Genomic DNA, 17,779 nt, shown 5'->3' with positions numbered 1-17,779 from the left:
CACTGAAAAAGAAATATTACTTGTCAATAGTAGTAAGAGTGCAAAGTTGTACATATCTCATTGCAAGTCCTGTAGATTAAAAATGAAAAATCTGAACAACAAGAAATTTGTTAGTCCTATTCTGTAGCAGAGAAAAAGGCATGGTGAGTAATTACTTTGTCTTCCTTAGTCTGGAATGCCTGGGAATAGGTTTCAGACTACACCTTGTATTTAGATGAAGTTGATCTTTGTTAATAAGGACGGATATTGCAGAGTAAAGTGTCATAACCTATCCTTTTATTTTAGAGGTATAAGATGCTACTGTTTTGTCATAGTCTACAAAGCCAATGGTCTTCCATAAACAAATAAAACAATTGTTTTCATTGCATTTTAAGTGGAAGTTTCTGAGAAACTAAAGTTGTGGGTTTGCTTGTTCCCAAATTACCTGACCTCTTTTGTATCATATATAGTATTGTGAATTGAATCATCTCTTCACATAGCGTGGGGTCTTTCCTTCCCTTAATGGCATTGGTGACATTTCTCATTTTGGCTGAAAAAAAACGTAAGTTAGCAGCTGAGCTTTCTCCAGAAGTAGAATGTACAGTGCAATTAGACTCGTGTTTCAAGGTTGGGTGTGGGCCAAGGCAGTAGTTAGTAAGTAGATCATGAAAATGATAGCTTGATGTTATAAAGGAAAAAATGTCTTTGCTACCACTGGAATTTTGGCTGCTATTTGTAAGCTGTAGGGTATTTGGAGATTATAGCAAATAATGAGACTACCTGGTGAGAATATGAAATTGTAGGTCTCTGACAACCTTTTGAACATAATTGCATGTAATGGACTTCATGAAAGAATTAACAGTCACCTAAGGTTCACAAGATCTCAGCTCACATGAAGTGGAATTTCAAAAACACGAAGCGGATTTTCTCAGTTTTTCAGAGCTGCTGTGGTGGGCCAAGGAATGTTTTTGCATTCTGTATCTGTACATTTATTTAGAAAGCTGGCTGTATTCCAGGCGCACAGAGCTAACCTCACCCTGTTTTACAGGTTCTGTTTCAGCTCTGGGTAGGGCAGAGTTCAGAATTCTTCAGGAGGCTGGTACTGCTCCTCTCGCCAGCCAATGCATCCCCCAAGCCCTTGATCTCCCCTGAGCGGTTGCCTCATCATATCTTGTCTGATGTGACTCAAGGCCTACCTCATACACACGCTGCCTGCTTGGAGGAGTTAAAGCGAAGCTATGAGTTTTATCGGTACTTTGAAACTCAGCATCAGTCAGGTTTCGAACGGCCAACCAGAACAAAGCAGAAGTCAAGGGAGTTGAACAGTCTCCAAACAGCAGTACGCAGCTTGCAGCTTCATCTGAAGGCACTGCTGAATGAGTAAGTCTACACGTGAATTAGGAGAACATGCCTGTGGGAAGAAGGCTTCTAAGTCAAGCTCTCTGAATTGTCAGTTTCTATCCAGATTAGAAACAAAAAAGTAGATACCTATGGACAGTGCAAGTAATTCATGCCTGTTCTCTTCATAATTGATTCTACTGAAGATGTCTGTTTCCAAGGTACTAGCTACAATTTAAAAGATGTTATTTAACAGTAGAACTCTTTCAAGCACTGTTGAGAGGATATTTCACCACTTACATTCTCATGCCCTGCCAGTAGCTGTATCTGAACTTTCAGCTGTGTCACCTACTAGGTGTATCTTCACATAGAGTTGGGTCAGAGAGCCTTGGTTCAATGGGAAAGCTGATACATTCCCTGGTTATTCTTTAGATATCTGGTGACAAAATCAAAGCCAATCAGTGCATTAATATCTCTCTGCTTTTGTCACTTCCTTGAAAAAAAATGAATAAACATCTTTCATTGATTTTGTAACATACCAAATGCTATATAAGTTCGTCTCTTAGTAACTACCTAGTAAATATTTTTAAAGTTTCATCACTGCCTTGGCGAAATAGTTGAAACTGTTCTACACTTTTAATCTTACTTCTGAGAATTACTGTAATGAGTATAGGAGAAAGGGATCTTATTTTTAAAACTGTGGGGCATCTTGAGGAGTTGGCTAAACTAAATCTTGAGAAGCTGAAGAAAATAACATTAATTAGATTAAATGCTTGAAGAATGGTAAAGTCAAATATTAATTATTATTTATTTTTGCTCATTTTATTACTTAGGGTAATAATTCTTGAGGATGAACTTGAAAAACTTGTTAGCACTAAGGAGACACCTGAATTGACAACGGAAGCCCATCAGGTTCTGGAACAAAAACTAAAGTTTATTCAGCCTCATATGCAGGCAAGTAACAGCTGCTGGGAAGAAGCCATTTCTCAGGTGGAAAAAATGAGTGGAAAAAATCCAAATAAAAAAGGTAAATATGAGAGTTTAATTTGGCAGCTAATGGAATACACTTTAGAGATGGAATGATCAAATGGATCCAAAACTGGATTCAGACTGTGTATCTGAATTTTAGCTAGAGAGGTTTTAAAACCATACAGCTTGCAAAGCTATATACATGTCAGACTTTTTCATTGTGATGACCTTAAAGCTTTTGTTTCAGCAAAAAATACAAATGTGCTAACTGTCTGTTAGACATGTGGATTCAGATCGTACGTTTCTAAGTGTAGACCAAGAGTGGCTTTTTGCCTATGAATGGCGAATGGCATGTTGAGTGGGTAGGATTTTGATTAATCATCCTTGAGATTTTCCTGTATTTATTGCATTAAAATTAGGTAGTTGAAATTACAATAGCCTTGTCATAATACTTTCTTGACATTGACATTTCCTGAAACATTTTGAATTGTAGAGTATGTATTGAGCTTATAATACCTGTTTGCCTTCTCTCTCAGAGAGAGGGAGCTGATCTTTGTTCTTAGAAATCACGTGAGCAGCACATCCCAAAGTTTTGCTTTATGTCCCTCTTCTTAGTGCCCTGTACTGCCCATGCTGTTATCCTTGTGAATCACATCTAGCTTAAGTTATTGAAGTGAACTCAGATTCTCCTGACATAGAGTTGAACATATAATTTCTATTTTTTTTTCCATAAGAATCTTTATCGGCCTAGAAAGGTACAGCTCAGCATCTGAGAAATGCTGGTAATTGAGAACACATTAGGAAAATTATGACTTGTGATACATCAGCAAGTTACCTGCAGATATCCAAAACTGTAGTGAACTATGCTCTTAATTATATATAGGTGGTGTATCCAGTAGGTGGATGAATATTGCTCTGGGCCAAAAGATGTCCAAGCTGACCTTGTTCATCAGAACTGGGAGCAATGGCGAGTCTACTGCCTACACAGACCAGGGTTCCATGCAGGTCCAGACATGGTGTAACAAAATTTGTGTGTACTTTGCTTAATGGTCCTGTCTTGTGATTTCCTCTCACAGCTCTGTAAAACAATCAGTGAAGATACTGGATGTAGTTTGATGCATTTGCATGTATTAGCTGTTGTGTTTTGTTGATACCCTCTACAACCAGCAGTTCTACTGATGTTTTTCTCCCCTTTTCTTAAACGTTCTTTCTAGACTACATGACATAGTATTTTTAGTTATTTTAGTTGTTTTTACCTTGTGTATGAATTTCACAGCAGGGACTGTTCTTGTGATTTGCTTCCTTCTGAAGTCTAGTAAAAAATGACTTAGTATGTGACTTAGAGAAAAGGGATTGTGTGAGAAATTAAATTAAAAAAAAGAAATCTTTCACTTTCTGTTTCTTCCAGTGACTTTCCTGGAAATGTGTGGGGTTTGAATCTCTATTTTGCAACAAGTTTACTGAGTTACTCCACATGAACTACTTTTAAGTTAGGTTGGTTGGAGAAAATTGTTTTTATCTGGCTACATTTGACTTTTCTAGTGTATTTCTGTGCAGTTCAGCTTCTGTGAGTTGAACTTTTCAAGCTGTGCATAAAATCAAATATAATTCTTCTGATCTCTTTCTGCACATCTTAACAGCTGGTCTGTCAGTCATGATTATGTGAATTACTTCATTAAATTATGTCTGAGGCTTTCTTCAATGCTTCCTGAAAGCACGTCGAAAGAAGATACCTCCCTGCTGAAATAATGTAACATCTAAGCAGCTAAGCACATCTTTTGTTTTTACACAGTTTATGTGAAATCACATGAATTATTTTTTCAAGAGCAGTAGCAAGAACTCTATCATACTACAGCATAGTGTCAGGTGGATGCCCAGTGCTTTTGATGTAATAAATTTAATGGTTTTTCGTTCAACTAAGCAGAGCAGAGCAGTAGCAATGCTATTTTCAACATCAGTTATGAACAGTGATGGAGATGGAGCTGTTCTTGATGGTTTAGATTCAGTTTTGAGAGGAAATATTGCATAACTAAAAAGCTATGAATAGTGAATATTTTTAGCAGTAACTTATAATAATTGTGCTTAGTATTAAAACAAAGTCAATCCTTTTTGCTTCTTCATCTGAAACTGAAAAGGGTATGCAGTGTTTAAATTTACTATTTCCTTGGGTTTGGATCTTACCACAATTATGTGCTGAGCAAAAATGTAGCTTTGCTTTCCCTTCTTGGTTCGTGCTGCTCTCAGCATGGGTAAGGAGTAGACAGTACACAGCCCACCAGCTGCAGCGGCCAAGGGCCCATGTTGCTCCGTGGGCAGGATTAAATGGGGAACTTGCTGCTCTTTCCAGCATCAAAATGCTTTTGCTGAATTATGCATTGAAAGTTTCCATCCACTGCTTTGAACTGTTATCTGTCCTAGTTGTGGCATTCTAGGTAGCTGCCTGTCACTTATTTTCAAAGCAGTTTTGCATATTTCTGCATATTTTTGTTTTCTGTGTAAACATATGGATCTCAGTCAAGAATGTCATACTTCTTGCTCTAGATCATTGTATGTTAAAGCAGGTTTTTTACAGATATATTAATTATTGTTGTTAAACTCTCTCAAAGTCACTTAGGTCTAACTGACTGAACATTCAGACACTTCCAGCAGCCTTTCATGAATGGTGAAACTGGCATGTATTGTAGTCTATGGTGTAGTAGCCACTGTAGTAATGAATGTCGTTTGACTACTTTGTTTACAGGACTCTTCAGTATTTCTACCACCAGTCCTGTTAGTCACTGATCCTGTCACATTCAGAACAGAGCCTGAGAGGAAGCAGAGCTTTAGCAGCCTCAATTCATCTCTTTAGCAGCTTGAATTCATCACTACTTGAAAGCATCAGGCAATGATAGACTTATGGAAACACATCAATCCTTACTTGCTTTAAACATTAGTTGATTCTAGACTTTCAGCCAGCTTCTCTGTATCCATTCACCTCTTTTCTTCATACACAAAACTGATTTATCACTTGAGGCCTCAATGATTCAAGCATACAATAATCTGCTGTTACTTTTACAGAACACCTTTTATGGCCAGTTAGTGTTGTTTTAACAGTTTTTGAAATAATGGCCTTCAAACTGTTTAAATTCCATCCTTTTTTCCTTTTAAACTCTCTCTACATTTGCAAATGTATGCAACTTTTTTAGATTTTTTTCTACCATAGCAATCTGTTGCAAGCTGCTGGTTCTTGCAGTCCTTTGATCCACTGGAGAGGAGCATCTCCAATGCAAAGCAGCATCTTTAGTTAAACACTTAGAATTCATGATCTTGAAACATATCCTTAGAAATGTTATCCTCCTATACAGATGGCAAATACAGCAGCCTGTACATATTAGAGCAGCTGTTTTACTCTTCTGATTTAAGAAGGCAAGTTTTTTGTTGGTAACTTCCATAATACTCTTTAAAATTTGTCTTCATACCTTCAGAAGGATATTTTTGTTGCTGCTATTATTGTTATTATTAAAATGTTTTTATTCCAAGGCAGTTATGTAAGGGACAAGTCATCTTGATATATGTAAAATAATTATCTCAGTTTTCCACTTCACATTTCACTATGTGCTTCCCCTTTCTTTTAAATGATCACTGTATTTAGGTACATCTGGAATGTCAAATCTTCAGCTCAACCAAAGTAACTAGGGAATTAAATATTTTCCTTGTTTGCAAAAGCAGGTAACTGAGCACCAGTAGAGAGTCATTGTTAATGTGACTGCCTGCTTTCAGAATACCATCCCTAAGTATTCAGTATATAGATAAGAAACTGAATATAAGGATGGGTGGGGTTTGGCAAGGTTATCTAGCCCATTTCTCTTCTCAGGGGTAAATTAGTACTTGTGCCATGTGTGAGTAAATGGTTGCCTGCTCTTAAAAACCTCTCTTTAGAGACATTTTACAGTATTTCCAGGCATCTATTCCAGCACTTAGCTCTCCTTACCAGTAGATTTTTTTTTCTTATATTGTATATATATATCTCTTGCTGCAATTAAAAAAAAAAAAAAAGTACTTCTGATCCACCCACAATGGAAATCCATTTCCTCTTTATAGCCCTCTGACATATTTGAAGACAACTAATAAGATTTCTGTCTTCTCTGCATAACTCTTTATCCTTCAAATCTATGACAGTTATACTTCATGTAGCCCTCTGATCATTTCAGCTGTTTTTCTCCAGACACCCTTTAGCTGGTCTACAAGATTATTGAATGGAGGAGCCTCAGCCTGTGCACAATGTTCCATCCAAAGCCTGATCAGTGCCAAGCAGAGCAGAAAAGTGATTTCCTGTGTCTTAACAATCCGTGCTGCTCTTTATATGTACTATTATGTAGTCTGGCTTTTTGCTTGAAGCAGGGTATGATTGACTACCTTCCTCAGATCTTTTTCTCAGTGCTGCTGCCCAGTCAGTCACATATTTTTGCAGTTGACTATTCGAAGGCACAAAATGTCACAGCCACTGTCACTGGACTCTGTATCTGAAATCCAGTTCTTCCTGGGGGTGTCTCTAATTTTCCAGTATTATTTTTTTATTCTACCACTTAGTATCCTTGAAGGTCATCCCTATGGCATCAGTTTTAATTAGATTAAACACTTTAGGTGTGTGGTATTTCTTTGTTCTTGTTTTTCACCCATTGGAAATGTTGATGAGTATTGGACTTGGGCCAAATCCTCACTACATGTATTGTTCCTGTCTGAAAATCGTAGCCATGTTCTTCATCCAAGAGATAAACAACACCAAATAGCAACTTCTTCTACCCTATGTATTTTGTTTAAAAGTATGTAATGACAGCATGTCAAAAGCCATACTGAAAACAAAATGCAGAATGTCTTTGGCTTCTTTGTATTTATAAGATTTGTTACTATATTGAAAAAGGATATTGGAAGGTTTGACATCTTCTGTTCTCAATAAACCCACACTGGCTGTCATTTACCGCCTTGCTGCCTTCCAAGTAGCTTCCTATAAGTTTTGCTTGTTTCTTCCAATTTTCCAATTATTTGAAGCTGATGTGCATATAATTTGCCATCTCGTATTTTACTTCTGCATTTAAACTTGGGCACCAAATCTATTTTCTGTTTTTACAGACTTTTGCCTGCCTTCTGCAGGCTTTCAAAGCCTATTAAAAATAATTAGCGTCTGTTAGTTGAAGTATTTCAAGGTGAGTTTCATGAGACCCAGCTTATATCAGAGAACACTTAAGTGTCTGATCTATTTTAACACAGTATTTCAATGTATTCTAACCAACCTTCTGACTATTTTTTCATATGTGCCAATCCTGTGTAGTGAAAAGGCCTGGACCCTTCCTGAGCAAGTCGAAAATACCACTCAACGCTCAAAATTTTTCCTTTTTTTTTTCTTCATTCCTTTCTTTGCTTTCCCCTAAAGGCAAGCTTGAAGCTTTCTGTGACAACCTACAGCGTACTACAGTACCTTTAATGCAGCCTACCATATACATAGAAGACAGAGATCCAATCCCCGAAGAGCAGGTAAAAAAAAAAAAAAAATTATTTCCAGTGATGGGCTTCTTTTCTATACCCATCCCTTTTTCAGTTGCTTGTGCAGTGACTTTCTTGTCTTCCCATGGCAGGTCAAGTAGGTAGCCAGTGCCATTTCATAATTGTACTCAATGAAAAAATTGATGTATTTTCCCTCTGATGTTCAATGAGAATGTATTCCCCATACCGGGGAGAAAAAGAAAAAAAAGAAGAGCACCGGTATTCACTTGTTCTTACATATATTGTTAAAAAAAAAACTGAGAAAAGGACAGCAGTAACATATAAAAAAATGTGAATTGCTGAAAGGTGGCACATAAAATTGACTCCTACTTGCATATTATTAAGCTGACACAGAAGCACAAGGAAGAAGGTTCTGAACAAGCCAGTCTGTCTTCAGTTTGCATAGTGTCCGCATTTTTGGGTACCTAGAACAGACTGTGATGCTGAACAGCTTCATGCCATTTCCCCGCTCCAGGGAAACCACCGTGTAATGTGCTCTGTGTAATGTAATGTGTTGGGCTGTCCTGCAGAGAGGTTTGTCTCTGTCCTAAAGCTGAGTGACAGATACATTCTGCAAGCAGATCGACACCCATACTCTGCTCTGTCCCTCCCTCACCCCCTCTCTCCCTCACCTTCTATCAAGCCTACCTCACTTGTTTTCTCTCTAGGTTTTTTTTCCCCATATCAAAGATCTAGAACTAGTAACTTCACCAGCTGTCTATCATAACATAAATGGAGTTCATTTTTCTTTATATTGTAGTTTTCTTCATTGTAGTTAAATTTGGAGGCAGATTTTGCTTTTCTCCTTGGTAATGGTTGGTATAAGTTAAATTAGTGTAATGCCTGACTGAGAAAGAATTGTTTATGGTGTGAATTAAATAAAAGCAAAACAAACAATTCAGAATTGCTTATTTCCACCAGTCACCGTGGACTCCCTTTTTCAAGGTATATCACTCGGTCGTTCTTGTGTAAGAAACAAAATCTTGTGTGACTGGAGTAATGTTTTTAGTCCACTTTAAATGAGTGGACTTACTCCAACAGTATGTAACTGAGAGCGGTGTCAGATACACGGGCTTTGCGCAAACAAGGATCCATCCTTCTACTGCAATTGTCTTGTGTTGAGATCATTTGGCCATGTGTCAGCATGAAGTACAGTGTCTACACTGAATGTGAAGATTAAAAATATGTTTTTTTCTTTTTTCAGGAATTAGAAGCATATGTTGATTATTCAGATATGGACAATGAATATAACAGGGAAGCTTTCGACTGCTTTTCCCAGGAAGAGAGAGAGAGACAAAAACGAGAGAGAGAAGAATCTAAGAGGGTGTTACAAGAATTGAAATCTGTACTGGGTTTTAAAGCTTCAGAAGCAGAAAGACAGAAATGGAAACAGCTGCTATTCAGTGACCATGGTAAGCATTGCTTTTGAAAATGTATGCCTTTCTAAGAAAGGGTAGGTGTCTGTTTACCATCAACTTCCAACTGTGTTAGAATTCAAATAGTGCTCAGCGATAGCAGTGTATCTGGTAGAGCTGTGTGGCCTTAGTTTTTTATTTCATCCCCTTATATTCTTTGTAGCAATCATTTTACTATATATTGAAAGGAACTCAAAGGAATGTGAACTTGGCTCCAAACAAAAATATTGAGCTAAGGCTATTAAGCACAGCATAAAGAGAACTGTCAGGCTATAAACCATACAAAACGAACTGACTTTCTCTCATCGCTTTCCAGTAAATATGAATTTTAAATTGGATTCATAAATAAGTTATTTTTCAGGATTTAAAGAAACTATCAGAATTTATCGCAGACTTACAAAAATGGATAGATTAAAGCAAAGAGCTAGACTTTGAATTATTAAAGGCTCGTAAAAGACTAAGATGAGCTTTTGTTTCCACGGAAGAGGGAGCATGCAGAATATATTTTCAAAAATAATCATAATTAAAAAAAGTTTAATAATACTAACAAGAAGAGTTCTTCCAAACTACACTTTCCAATTCTGAGGACTGCTGGGTAGCTCCATCCACTTGAACTCGAAGATAAGAAAACGAGAATTTCTCTTGCCTCAATAGGACAGCCTGTTTCAGTTCCAGCAACAAGACTGGATACAACTTGATTACTTTTGCTGCTTGAGCTGCTTGATTTATTATCTTTAAAATTGGTAGTGGTTTGTTTTTTCCTTTTTCTGTTCTTTTCCCCATTTTCATTCCTTCCTCTTACAGACAGGTTAGGAAGAGCCCTCTAAAAAATTTTCATGTTCTGTGTTAAGAAAAACAACCCTCAGGTTCAGCAGCATAGCCACTGCCTCTGCCAGTGCTTACCAGATAAAAAGACCATCGATTGCATCCTTTGGTAATTTAGTGGGAACACACAGTAACAGACCATACCAAAGAAACAAAGACTGTTTCTTTTGACATCAAACCCACAAAAATATATGTGCTTCACAACTTTTCTCTTTATGTCATTTGAAAGGAGAAGGAAGGAATCCTACCTCCAGGTCAAGTCTTGACATACCTAGTGACTGTTGCAGAAAGTTCTTTGTCAGGAGAGCTTGCAGAGGGTATTTCCTTATCTAGTCTAACAGCTGATACCTGTCCACATCAGTATATCTTCAGGCCATTTGTGGCCATAGCTTTCTAGAAATTAATAGACTGGCTTACCTGAACAGCTGTAACAGCTGAAAGAGGAGTCAGCTGACTCCTGTAATCTTGAGTAACCATTCATTTGAAAGCCTTTGTGGCTCGTGTTGGTTCCTTTCCTTTTCACATATAAATATTACATTGTTTTAGGATTAGAGATTCTGTGGGGGGGAGGGAGGAAAGTGTGATTTCTTTCAGCTGCTTAGGACTAATCATAGATTTCTTCGGCACTGTAAAAAAGTTGAAAATATGAGGAAGGACAGTTTGTGAAAATAGTTAATATTGTCTCCTTTTGTCTCAGAGAGTCTGCATGTCTTAATCTGAAAGATTGATATGGACAGCAGACGTAACATCTGCTGTTTTTAAGGAATTTCTTCATTATTTCTTCAAAAGAAACACAAGTCAGTTAAATATGACATGATGGACCCTGACATCTCTCTCCTACAGACATTAATTTATCTGTGCACATGGGTCATTCCTTTAAGAAACATTTCTGTGAGCTGTGCTTCCCACATTGATGGTTGGCTTTATCTTGAAGAATTAAACTAGAAAGGTTTCTGTTCTTGTCATTGGCCCAAGCCAGTGGATGGTTTTGATACGACCCTTTTCCATCACCCTCTTAAATCATTCTTTTACAGGATGATCACATTCCAGAAATCATGCATTCTCTTAACTTTGCAATTGTTGCGAAAAAAGATCCCGGAAGATGCTAAGGCTACAGCCATTTTGATTTGTTAAGGTTTTTGGTTCATCGATGAAAGGGCTGGGCTGGTGAGGGTTTCTACATAAAAAAGTTCAGCTCTCAACAAGTTGATATGCCCAAAGGAGACAGCATGTAGTTGAACAGATGATAGGCTGTACTCCAGAAGAAAAAATCTTAGCGAAACACCAGACTAAAGCAAATTTGCCCATGCGTAGCACCATGGTAATAATGCTTACTGTCCAAGCAGTCAGTTATTTATTGAAGTGCTAATGTGCTTGTATTTTTGGTCCTTGGGCATCCCACAAACAGAGGTACCTTTGAAGAGGTCCATAAAGTTACTAGGAGATTTGTTTTCATTTATCAGACAATATCAAACAACATTCTACTGGTGCAAAATCACTTCTAGTCTTTCTTCTCCCCTCTCCCCCAACCAAAATTGCATTCCATCAGTGGCTGTGTTGCACCCAGCTGTTTACCATCTATTTTCCATGCAACAGTTCTTACAAAACTCTTTATCAGTTTTTCTCATCTCTGTATTTGGAAAGCTATACTCTGAGAATTGGTGAATCCCTCCTTGTTTATTAACTAATCAACCAATTGCCCAGCTGCCAACCTGAAGTATCTACCTTTCTAGAGTTTTGGTATTGGAACTGTTCTTTGGAGGCAGTAGGCAACAAATTTGCTCCCAAATGATAATACTATTGTGTGTAGTCCTGCCTCTTCAAGCAAATGGGCAGAAATGAGCGCCAGGATTTTGTTTGTATTTGCTTTTTGTTGATTTACTATTTTTTTTTATGCAAGAAGGGGAGAAAGCTGTTCTGTTAATAATTGAGATGAGTCTGGTGCAGTGCTCCTTTGGTATAAGAGTTTTTAAAACAAACAATACAATGCAAATCCTAAGACACAGTCTTTCAGTGTGCTCGTGAAAATAATTATCAATGTGACGGTCATAATGATGCACCTGCCTTCAGCTAGCTAAAATAAATATTGCTGCAATAGGATGCAATGGAAAGATCCTAATACCGTAAATTTTGTTTCCCGTGAAAAGTTTGCGTATTTCCCAGAGTTATTTTCATCTCTGCTTACAGGGGTAAAGTCAGAATGGAATTAGAAAGGGAAATGCCACTTGGGAATCTGCTGTTGCTGCTCTCATTTATGTTCGTGCTGCTACTGTAATGGAGCTACTGCAGTTTAGGGAATCTGTTACTTGGAAATGGACATTATATCGTTTTCTTAAAAAGAAAGACGTCTGTTCTTCAAGAAGTGATTGTACCAAGTTGTACTAACCCTTAACACTGGGAGGAGAGACTTCCTGGCAAGCATCCCGTTGCTGGCAATGGGACTCGCTGCTGCTACTAACTTCAAGAGAGGCTAAATTAAACCACACTTTATTTGTGAGGACACCTTACCTGGCTGTATGAATACGTGTTGTATTTGTATGTTGTGATGTGAGATCAGATATTGCACATGAGGACTGTTTCATGTACCAGCTGTCTTTATTGGATTAGGTAAACCGTTGTCTAAAACAAAGACAGTTCAAATCTGTATGCAGTGCAGTAGATTTTTACTTTAACGTTGAATGCATCGTCTGTGTTTGATGCCATTTTTGAACATCATCAATTTCATGCCATCTTTTAATATCACAAATTTTAAGGCTTAGTTCCAACAAGCAGCTATCACATTTCATTTCAGCTCTGTGATTAGAAAACACTGATTTATTTTAGGTTTTCTTTGATTTGTGTTTTTGTTATTGTTGTGTTTTGTTTTGTTGGTTTTTCAATCCATTTTGACTCTTCCAATCTTGTACCTTTTCAAACACAAATATTATTTATATATAGCAGCTTGCTTTTAGTTATCAATTCATTTTTTCCCCTTTTTAAGCTGCAGTGAAACCCTTGTCTCCTGTAGAATCGCTGAAGCTACTAAGTAATTTGGAATCACACATGAATTCAGATACAGAAAAGCAGAACTGCAGCCAAAGTTGTGATAAATCTGAAGAAATAGACTCTAATCCAAAAGTGAATGCTGCTGATAAAAGCAGGACAGAATATTTGTATGAAGATCCTGAGATGGAGAAAAACAAAGACAGTACTAGTGAAGAAGGTATTTCTACAGGGGCTGAAGAAAGAATGTGTTATCAGTATGAAGGGGAAGTTGAAGATCTCAAGCCAAGCGATACAGATGTAATAGAGGTTTCACAGCCTCCTTCTAAGGATGCATTGCATTCAAAAATAAAGCATAGGCTGGCTCAGCTCCACATATCAACAGATTTTAACTTCACATCTGGTCTGGCTGCACAAGTTGCTGCCAGGTCTTTCACTTTTACTACAATGCAAGAACAGACTTTTGGAGATGATGATGAGGAGGAGGAGGAGGAGGAGGAGGAGGAGGAAAAGGAGGAAGAGAAGAGGCAAGAGCATGAAGGCCTTGTGGAAGATTTTGAGAATGAAGGTAGAGGCTCTGAAAGTGAAGGAAAAGTAAAAGTCTGAGCTGAACTGTGTTAAACCAACAGCAGGCAATTTGGTAGAAAAATAAATATAAGGTGGGAGTTTGAAGATTAAATTACTGGGTGGAAAAAACAATTGGAGACCTAAATGTAATATGTTTTGTTCCCTAAGTCTGATACACTAAATGGGACTTCTAAGTATATTGAAAATTTGCAGGTAAGACAAATTTAGGCTGCATCCACCAAACAGTCGGCTGCTGCCTTTTTAAGATCTTAGTGGTGAGTTTTGGAATTTACCTTAGTATTTTCTGTTTTATTTATTTGTATCATAACGTGCTGTTGTTGTTTTTCTAAAAAGAATGAAAAACAATGTATTGAATTACAACAGACTCCGTCTTTTGCTTTCTGGTATAGTTGTCATGGTATCATATGTTAGTTCCAACAAAAAAGGAAGAACCTGAACTGTTCCCTGTGATCATCTTCTACCACTTCTCATGTTTGCAGTGAGATGGCTAAGCCACCACAGGCATTTGTGATTCTGTGGGTAGCGATGCTCCCAACTAAAATGTAGAGTTTTAAGTAAAAACTTGGAAGAACTAGTATTTTATGTGTCCTGGGGCATGTGGCTGAAATAGTATGAAGTTGGTCATGCTTCATATTAAGGTTTATGGATAATTTTATGAAGGGTTAATAAATGACTCCTAAACGTTGTAATTAATGTTAGAAGGGTGTAGTACGTGTTAGGAAGGGTTTTAAGCATATCAGTAGAAAGTACTATAGAGAGGTAGAAGCTATCTGTTGGATTTATAATAGATGAGAATTAAACAGCTATTTATTAAAATAGCTATTAATTATTTGTTAACCTTTTATAAATTGAACCTTAATATAATGTTTGATTTTGATATAATGATTGCTTGTACATTTTTGTTTATGTCCTGAAGTAATTTTCTTAAAGCAAAATTGACATCTATGGTATTTTAATAGCATATTTGCTCTTCCCTAATGTTCTTCCATTTTTCCTTAGATTACAAGGGTCACACAACCTGTGTGATTAAGATCCATGAGAGAACAAGACTTTTCTAAGGTGTATCTTGTAACTTGGTGGACACCTAAGTTTGGATGTTTGATATGAGGTTATGCGAGTAGTTTTTTCTTTGAGGTGGTTTTACGAGGAGCAGCAAATGGATATGGCAGATGGTCACCTCACAGAGGAGCCTGGGAATGGTTTTACTGCCTTCTCTTCCTTTTGCCCTCATACACGAAATGACACAAAGATCTCATGCCTCTGTTGGTGAGAGAACAGCCTGTTTGTATGGACCTGTATGTACGTGGACCTGGATAAACTTCCACTCACAAAATGCCTCATCAGTTACTTAGAGTATTTATTACCTCTTCGAGCTTGTTGACTTTATAGAGTACAGGGTGTGGAGAAGCAAGTTGTTCAGAGCAATGTCTTTTACTAGGATGCTGTCTTGGGATGGGGGGAAGCTAACAAAGGTCAGCAGGGTAGGGTGGGACTCTTGACCATATGTCAGGAAACGTGTGCTTTCTTTCAACCTCTCTTCTACTAGTGATTTTGTGTGAATGCTCTAAGTATGTATACTTTTTTTTCACAAACCCTAAATAAGCAAATATAAATTTATAGAGAAGGTTGTATGTGATTTATGCTATTCTTTCACAATACAATACCTGTCTTTCCCCTGACAGACAGGATTGGCTAAGAGAATATTCTGACACCCTTCATTAACCAGTAACACCGTATTTGTGCCCTTAATTACGTGTAAGTGACTGGAAGCTAACTGGATGGTGTCTGGGGAGAGGGGAGCATGGAATATTCTTCTCATAGTATTTTCAGAAGCTAAGCCTCCTTTTAGTTGTAGGATATACACTTCTCTAGATCCATAAAGGTTAGGATAAGATGATGAATTTTTTTATTTTCTCTGTGGTAAACAATCAAGGCTTGAACAACTGTTTTGGTTAAGTGGTATTTGAAGTGTTGCCCGTGCTTCTGAAAAATAAGTCTTCCTCATCCTTGACTTGAGATCCTTGATTCTTCACTAAGTGCCCACATATTTTGTGTTCCTAGGTAAGTGTTCTGGCTGCCTGTTTGTTGCATTACCATTTTTCCACAAGCTCACCCACCAACATCTCATGATCTGATATTGTGTATCCCCACACTGATACTTCTTTCATCTAAACTTTTCCAGCAGGATCCAAATCTTAGTTTACAATGTAGATGGCTATGATACCAACTTGGGAACATCATCAGGTTTAGGATATGAGTTATATCTCTCTTCACAGTTTTGGATAATATCAGTAGTTGCATGAATGTTTTGCATTGCTATTAGAATAGGTGTCAGATTTAACTTCTGTACGAGTTGCTAGTTCTTTATTCCTTCACTTCAGTCCTTAGCCAAAGACCTGGAAAACAGACCTTGGCAGCTCACACGGGACCTATTTTTGTAACGTGCTGGTCTCAGTGATGAAACCGGCCTAAGAAGCCCCATCCACCATTTGTTGTTTGTTTTCATCCATCAGCTGGGTCAACACAAGTTTTTGTGGCCATGTATTAATCAGACCTCTGAGTCTGCTTGGCCCAAAGAAAAAAACACCCCACATCCTTTTTAGTGTTTATTTTTCACCTTGCTTATTTTAATGATGCAATTTACAGCATTTACCTCCAAACAGCTGTTTCAGCACATACTGCGTTGCTGACGTGAGGCTCAGGATTGCTCGTATTTACATTATTGGCAATGACAATGTACTGTGAAATTACAGCCTTGACATGAGAGGTGGGTATGATCAAGTATGACTTTTTGGAGCAAATTCTGATTCTACAACAAAGAGATTTTCTACAAGCAATTTAACTGATTTTCATGGTCTTACTTAACGCAGTCTTAGAAGTTGTGTATGTGAACACCTGGGTTCAGTTGCTCTCTCTCCCTCTCATCCATCACATCTATATATAACTGCTATCAGGTCATTTATTTAAATTTATTTAATATTCTCTGTGTAAAAATTTGGCTAATAGTCTACAGCACACAAAGCATGTCTTCCTTTAATCACCAGGTTCTATCTATATATAAACAGTCTTATAATCCAGAGTTCCTCACAAGAGCAAAGAGCGGAGCTAATAAAAACTGCATATTCCATTTCTGATGAGCAGCTCTGTGAATTTGTAAAGAAATAAGTAACTATACAGGGTTAAGTAATTTATTTTTCTCCTACCTGCCTGGAAGGTTCTCCAAAGACAGTATTTGCTTCTTCAGTTGGATTGCAATCTAGCACTACATCTTCTGTGTCGCGTGGTTTTACAGCTACAGATACAGGTAGGCAAAGGCTTAAACAAGGACAGAGATCTATGATACAAAGACATTAATTGTTCCTTTTATTAGTCTATGTCTTCATGACGGAAATGTAGCACTGGTGTAATGGAAGCATATATTGAATATTACAGACAACACTGAATCTTTCAAGTGGAGTCGAGTGTGCCTGTGTCAGTTGTAAGCAGGATCAGCAAACATGAGGGCTTTGGCTATTGGTTTCAGTCGTGAGGCAGCTGACTCCTGACAGGGTTACTAGAGATCACCAAATCTTGCAGTTCGTTATAAAAATACAGGATGAAATTTGGTAGAGCAGCCGATTTTACTGAGGTTTCAGACTCAGCCCTGAGCACATTTGTGTGACCAGGCTGATTGTTTACAGCATTGGAAATTTTATGTGCATCTGGACAGCAGAATTTGCAATTGTCTTCTTAATCTCTCCGCCAGTTTAAAAAAAAGAAAAAAGAAATCTAGGTGGTGGAGTATGTAGAACTGCTGGCCTATACTGAACTTTGTAATCTGTTTGTCTACCTTTCTTTTTTTTTTATCTCTTTTCTAAACAGAAACAAAGGCTCAAGTATACTAAACTGTCTGTCTTCTTTTGATTTGTTTGGTGAAGGGCTGCTGTTGCTCTGCAAGTGGCTTATTCCCACGGTTAACTACTATTTAGAATTAACACTTTTTCAGATGACAGGCTAAACAGAAAAGAGGACAGTGTGAGAAAGGCACTTGGTCAGTAAAAGGGTTGGACTATTCTGGGATCTTGTCTGTGACAGTAGCTAATAGATGCTGAGGGAGGAGCAGGAGAAGGCAGCTCATGTAATGATGAGCTAATTCCCTACATCTTGTGTCTCAGGGACTTCTT

General features: G+C 37.6%; 1 protein-coding gene and 1 long non-coding RNA gene across 5 annotated transcripts in view; one reads left to right on the top strand and one right to left on the bottom strand.

Annotated features, from left to right (window-relative positions):
- VEZT (vezatin, adherens junctions transmembrane protein) overlaps positions 1-17,371 on the top strand; it is a 63,692-nt gene extending 46,321 nt beyond the window's left edge. For 2 of the 4 annotated variants that reach the window (XM_035336992.1, XM_035336983.1), the window contains exons 8-12: positions 1,028-1,359; positions 2,151-2,344; positions 7,697-7,797; positions 9,011-9,218; positions 13,027-17,371. In XM_035336992.1, coding sequence (XP_035192883.1) covers positions 1,028-1,359; positions 2,151-2,344; positions 7,697-7,797; positions 9,011-9,218; positions 13,027-13,634 — 1,443 coding nt within the window. In that variant the 3' untranslated portion in view covers positions 13,635-17,371. The other 2 variants (XM_035337005.1, XM_035337001.1) reach the window with 1 other exon arrangement.
- The window catches only part of LOC118172837, a 30,772-nt gene continuing 14,360 nt past the window's right edge, over positions 1,368-17,779 (bottom strand). Inside the window, exon 4 of the long non-coding RNA XR_004753877.1 lies at positions 1,368-1,753. This is a non-coding gene — a long non-coding RNA (uncharacterized LOC118172837). The remainder of the gene's footprint in view (positions 1,754-17,779) is intronic.

Source organism: Oxyura jamaicensis, chromosome 1 (assembly GCF_011077185.1).
Source record: "Oxyura jamaicensis isolate SHBP4307 breed ruddy duck chromosome 1, BPBGC_Ojam_1.0, whole genome shotgun sequence".
Taxonomy (NCBI): domain Eukaryota; kingdom Metazoa; phylum Chordata; class Aves; order Anseriformes; family Anatidae; genus Oxyura; species Oxyura jamaicensis.
Note: the sequence above shows the minus strand (reverse complement) of the source record. Positions and strands in the feature narration are given on the sequence as shown.